At 39.3% G+C, this 5792-nt stretch overlaps 2 protein-coding genes across 3 annotated transcripts in view; both read right to left on the bottom strand.

The window, feature by feature from the left end:
- The window catches only part of tom1l2b (target of myb1 like 2 membrane trafficking protein b), a gene marked incomplete in the record, with an annotated part of 22372 nt that extends 19994 nt beyond the window's left edge, over positions 1-2378 (bottom strand). For both annotated transcript variants that reach the window (XM_014019288.1, XM_014019289.1), the window contains 4 exon segments: positions 773-922; positions 1055-1133; positions 1818-1902; positions 2269-2378. In XM_014019288.1, coding sequence (XP_013874742.1) covers positions 773-922; positions 1055-1133; positions 1818-1902; positions 2269-2320 — 366 coding nt within the window.
- Positions 2379-3643: 1265 nt separating this feature from the next.
- atpaf2 (ATP synthase mitochondrial F1 complex assembly factor 2) overlaps positions 3644-5792 on the bottom strand; it is a 7152-nt gene continuing 5003 nt past the window's right edge. Inside the window, exons 7-8 of the mRNA XM_014019287.1 lie at positions 5450-5565; positions 3644-4446 (exon numbers count right to left, since the gene is read on the bottom strand). Coding sequence (XP_013874741.1) covers positions 4309-4446; positions 5450-5565 — 254 coding nt within the window. The 3' untranslated portion in view covers positions 3644-4308. The remainder of the gene's footprint in view (positions 4447-5449; positions 5566-5792) is intronic.

The following is a 5792-nucleotide window of genomic DNA, read 5'->3' as shown; positions in this document are numbered from 1 at the left end:
ACACACACACACACACACACACACACACACACACACACACACCAGCAGTACGTCCTGCACAGCGGGAAGGGAGGAGGGGAAAAAAAGGCAGAAACACAGCTGCAGCCCTAACGGACCAAACTTCAGTCAAACAAGACCCAACACTTTTATTCCTGATTTAAACTAGTGATCTTGTGAGCAGCTGCAGCTGTATGCTTTTATTTTTTATGTCAGGCTGTCGCGGAGCGCTCCACCTCCTCTGTCCGAGGCTGGTGTGGTGTGAGGCGGACAGCTCTCTCGTCCTGGCCACACCTCCGCTCTCTAACCCCCACTCCCCCACCCACACCCTCTCCCCTACCCACTTTGATGCATTTTTCAAATTTCGCCTTGGGGCGGAGTTATCTTTTCRCAGGGGGGGTAAGATACACTTTAAAATAAATAAACTATTTGATTCTCTTTTCCACCTCATATGTACAACAAGTCCCTCCAGAATGCAGAGAAGCTTGGCTCATACCACTGTGGTGGAAATATGAACCCTAATGAACGCCACAGGGGTTACCTGAGCCGGGACAGGTAACCAGAGCTGTGGCGGCTGATGCCCCAGACACTCTGTGCTTTACCTGAGGGTCTGCCTGGAAGCGACAGGCTGCCTCCTGGACCGCTGCGTAGCAACACAAACTGAAACAAACACCTATAATATCCTAAAACCTTAATTTGACTAATAAAAAGTCTCCATGATGCCCGCTGGCTGTAAAGGCACTGTAACCTGGGACTACGTGCTGTGTTATCTTACCTGAATCAAGGCGAGTACTTTATCTTGAACGATGGTGGGGGGGTTGTTTTTAGGAGAGATTATCTTAACGAGCACGCCGTCAACAAAGTCTCTGCTCGTTGCTAAAGCGTGAAAACGATGGCCGCAGTTCTTCACGCACGTCTCGAGAACCTGACGGGTGTCAAGATGAAACAGCTTTCAGCACATGACAGAAAAAAATACTGCAATAACAAGTCAAGGGTGAGGTTTCCATTTTATTACAACATATGCAGAGAAAAGTTGTATTTTCTCAGTTGAACTCACTGTTAAAGTCAGCATCACTTCTCTGTAGTTCTTGTTGCCATTGAGTCTCTTCTTGACTGCTCTAATGGCATCTTTTGGCCTGAACACAAGAAACAGAAACAGACAAAGACAGCTTAACCAAAAACTATAGCGGTTTTTAAAAAGCACTTCCAAAACAGGACATAAAGGACAACAACTACTGCAAAGGATTTAAGTAGCATTCTTATTTTTCAGCCAAACATGCAGACAAATATTTTACAAGCTGAATACAGTAAAGAATTATTACATTTCTTTGACTTTCACAATCTTGGTTTTGGCACTGTGATTATTCATTCATACGGCACAGGATTAATAAACTGTCTTCAATCAATTTTTGACTGAATGAACCCAGGTTACAGCAGTAAGCTTTGTGGCATCCTTGTCATTCCTCAAGCTCAAGAAACAAGTCAAACCTCTTTTTTTATTATATCCCTGATGTAAAGCGCGGCACGCTGGGCTTGGCCTGCCTAAGCCAGTTTATAACCCGATGAACAAACAAGAGCTGGACTTCACACAGCAGCTTCACCAGAACGTTATGATGCAATGAGATAAGAGGTGAGGCCTTGCAAGGATCCACCTCACACACCCTAGCTAGATTTAATTTCTTACAGTGGAACAGATGAAGAAAGGCTGAAAATGCATGACTCTTATCCTGAGCTCAGGTGGGGTAAATGTAAACATCCTGTGAAGTCGTGTAGTGCAGATTTATTTACAGCAAACAAGATGTACAGAGATGGGTACTCACCCATCCTCTGTTTCATTGATGATATCACATATTTCCATGTTGAGGGTCCAGTCATCACTTTGCAGGGAGCCATCGGTGGCTCTTTCTACAACAGACACACAGGAAGTTCAGGAAATTCATAAAAAAATACAACGCATGACGATGATTGATGGTGGCTAGCTGTTAGCTCGTGTAGTTTACATTAACACAAATACAGATTTAACGCTTTTAATACAAACATAATTTGACAAATGACAAAAAAATAAACAATAATTCAAAATAAAATTTAATTTGATAACGTCATGGTTTTCCCAGTCAGAGGCGAAATGTGTTTCTGTAAGTTAGCTAGGCGGCTAACAGTAGCAAACCCCGTAAGTAAATGGCCAGTATGCGATGACACAAAACGGTTACGATTCCGAAGCATTTTCATTAACAGACCGCGTTTCTGTTTTCAAAATGCCCAGTTCCTTACCAATACAATGCCCCACAGGGGTAGTGAAAGGATTTCCCAAAAGGAACTCCATCTTGCCCGACAATAAACAAGTCAGTCCATGGGATGATGGTAATGATACATGAGGAAACATGTATTAAGTCCCGCCTACATTGCAACATAATTGGTCAAAACAGACATATTGTCTTCTCTGATTGGACAGTGACAACGTCGTCAAGAAAGCTGTAAATAAACTCGGGTCATCCTATTGGAGAGAAAAAGCTCAGTGGTCACGTGGTTCGTGTAATGAGCTTGTATCCGGAAGTCGTTGGCTGGAAATTTATTAATATGTAAATATATTTGTTTTTAATTGCCATCATTTAAATGTTTTTTTTCTTTAGATTGTAAGATTGTTGTTCATATTTTTCATTGTCTAACATATTGACAAGCTAAAGAGTAAGAAAATAAAAAGGGTTTATTTTTTAAATTGATTAATTTTTGAAATGTCTCAAAATGCCAAATAATTGATTACGCACACAATTAGTCACACAACGCACATGTATCACAGGAAACTACTGAATGTTGACGTTATTTCTCCACATAAAGAATAATGTGCATTAGAAGATGAATGAATTAATGTGAGAGATATTTTTTGGTATTCTCAAGCACTTCTTATCCTAAAGCATTCAATAGGTTGAAAAACATGCAATAAGTAAGAATTTTTCATCATTCAATAGGTCAGAAAAAGTWAAAAAAAGAACTACCAACACTAAGAACAAAGGTCAGGTGGACAGTGTACATAAAAGTGAGAGTTTAGAGTAATTATTTCTATCAATAACATGTTTTTTTCTTTTTGTCTCTTCCAGAAGTAGGTGCACCTGGACCAGTTCTTCTGTGTTTACCTGTGTCTCTTTCCTGTCCCTCAACCAGCCGGTCGAGGCAAATGGTCTCCTGTCCTGAGCCTGGTTCTGCTGGAGGTTTCTTCCTGATTAGCAGGGAGTTTTTCCTCTCCACCGTTTGCTCAGGATGGGAGACTGTGATGAAGTGATGCAACACAATCTGCTGGTTTCTTCTTTAGTGTTCTTTTTTTTCATGTACAGTGCCCTGAGACAACCTGTGTTGTGACTTGGCGTTATATATAAATAAACTGAATTGAATTGTTTTTATTTTGGATGAAAAACATTAAAATTAAAGGCTTAAGGGGATTCTAACCAGGTACTGTCCTATGATTAACTATAAAGCTTGACTGAACAAAAGCAGCTACTGCTATTTGGCTTGTTATTYGAGTAATATGAACATGTAGATAGTTAGCAGAAGTCATGCCTTTAATCCTAACAGAATTCTCCTAGGATAAAAATAAATCAATATGATGCTCACCTAACTATTTTACTAACAAAGACTTATGTAACTATAAATATATAAACATTTTTGCTTACATTTATTTGCCAATAATAAACATAATTTTGCTTTAAACCAATTCAAACAGCAAATAACATTTACAGATAAGTATTCTTTTGTAGTTCTGATCCATGTCAGCACTATTTGCTCTTTGCATGTTGATAAATACAAGATAATAAAGAAGTCTGCTTCTTTACTRCAACTGACCTTGTGCAAAAGAAAATATACAGATAAGCCTACAGTAAATGAATCTAAACCTCCTTCAGTYTCTCCATCTCTTCACTAGTCAGTAATAAAGTGACAAAGATGGRTTATTTAAAGAAAAAAAACAATCTGACTCCATAACCAGTTTTCACAAGCTGAGTCCCTCTACAAAATCAAACCCACAGCATAATTAATGTGGGCTGGCACAGATGGGACACACAGAAAAAGCATCATGAAATGAATATACAATCACTCTGTTTAAGCCTTGTGCCTGAGTCCGAAGTGTCACAGCAGCAAAATGAGAGATGACTCCACAACAGMTGACTGACAGAAGATAAAAGGAACAGTCTGGATATGTGGTGCTGAATGTGACTAAAGACATATTCCTGCACCTATGAGAGTTTGGGGGTATTACAGCAAATTTACTTTGTGTTTTCAAAACAGTTTTTTTTTATTTCTTTCTGCTGGTCCTGCTCCTCCTCAGTCTTGCATGAGTTTACGTTTGACGGTTGAACTCTCAGATGAGAGCTGAACAAAAAGAGCTCCAGCTGCGGTCCGTGCCCTCAGCTCATACATGTCGTAGTCATGGGCCCATTCCACGTTACCCCAACGTTGAATCTGTCAAGAAGAATAAAATTAATGAGATTAACTTCTGTATTCTTCAYAAAGAAAGCCACCCATGAAATTTTTAAAGCATCTCTGGATCAACAATCTCAGTTAGTCCTTACAGTGCTGTGATCCCTGAGTGGCAGGTTGGATAGAGTCAGAAGTGATTCAACAACTAAGAGTAAAGTTGCATTGCAGGAAAAGCAAAATATAAATATATTTTTTTTATTTTGCCCATATGGGACCCATATTGGATTTTTCATGAGTCTGAATGGGACAAATTAATCGACCCAGGTCTTTTTCATGTGCTACTAAATTGAAAAMATAATTTTTTAATGCCTTTGTTCAGTGTATGATTTAGATAAACGTTGTGCAGTTTAAAGCTTGGAACTCTACACATCTTTATCTACAGAACAAAAGTCCAGTTGCTTCAGCTTTTTTTAAAACTCTCTAGATATGTCATGTCCTGGATGACTGAGAATTTACACCAACATATGATGCTAGCGCTGGTATACCAACATGTTGGATCGTATTGATACTAGCACGATGGGATCAATTCTTGATCTTCAAGTTTGTCTCTACTTTCAGTCACTCCCATTCCAGAAGTGAAACTCTGCACCTGAGTAGGCAGAAAGTGTCCAGATCAAATGGACCCACTGGATGAAATAACCCTGTCAGATGATAATTTAGTTGGCTCTGGTTGCAAATTCAGAATGGATCCACGCATGCTAACACGTGTAGCATCTATATTTTCTTCTGTAAACACAGTGCACTGCAGGTGACGTCACATCTTCTTGTGCGGGTTGCTTCAGGACTGCAAATTGTTCACCCTGAAGTCCGATGTAGATTGTATTTAAATTATAATGTCAGTAACCACACACAAAGAAACTGGATCGGAGCAAAAATTAAAAAAAAAAAAAAAAAACTGAAATAAGCTTTAAGTTCTTCAGTGTAAACGTAGCCTAAGAAGGGAAGAATCCACCCAGCAGAACTACAGATGATAATTAATTCCTACCTGGTACTCCTCCTCCAGCCTGGACAGCAGCACAGCCTGCTCCACGCTCAGATGTCTGTCGATCATCCCCAGTGACAGCACCACGGACTTCAGCTGGGTGATCACATACTCGAGTCCTGGTCAGGAGCAAAAAATACCACAAGTAAAACCACATTAATGATACCATGATCTCTAGAACTAGTAGTAGCATTTAAAGGAAGAGTTCATACTATTTCCAGTGAGGTTCAGGAAATGTGAACAATTAATTAATTGTTAACTAACAGTTATTTTGATGAAAAACACTATGGCAATTTGATGTTGCTGTTTGTTTTTACAAATTACCATTTATTATACATATATATGT

Source organism: Austrofundulus limnaeus, unplaced genomic scaffold (genome assembly GCF_001266775.1).
Source record: "Austrofundulus limnaeus strain Quisiro unplaced genomic scaffold, Austrofundulus_limnaeus-1.0 Scaffold215, whole genome shotgun sequence".
In the NCBI taxonomy this organism is placed as follows: domain Eukaryota; kingdom Metazoa; phylum Chordata; class Actinopteri; order Cyprinodontiformes; family Rivulidae; genus Austrofundulus; species Austrofundulus limnaeus.
This window is presented reverse-complemented; position numbering and strand designations above follow the sequence as displayed.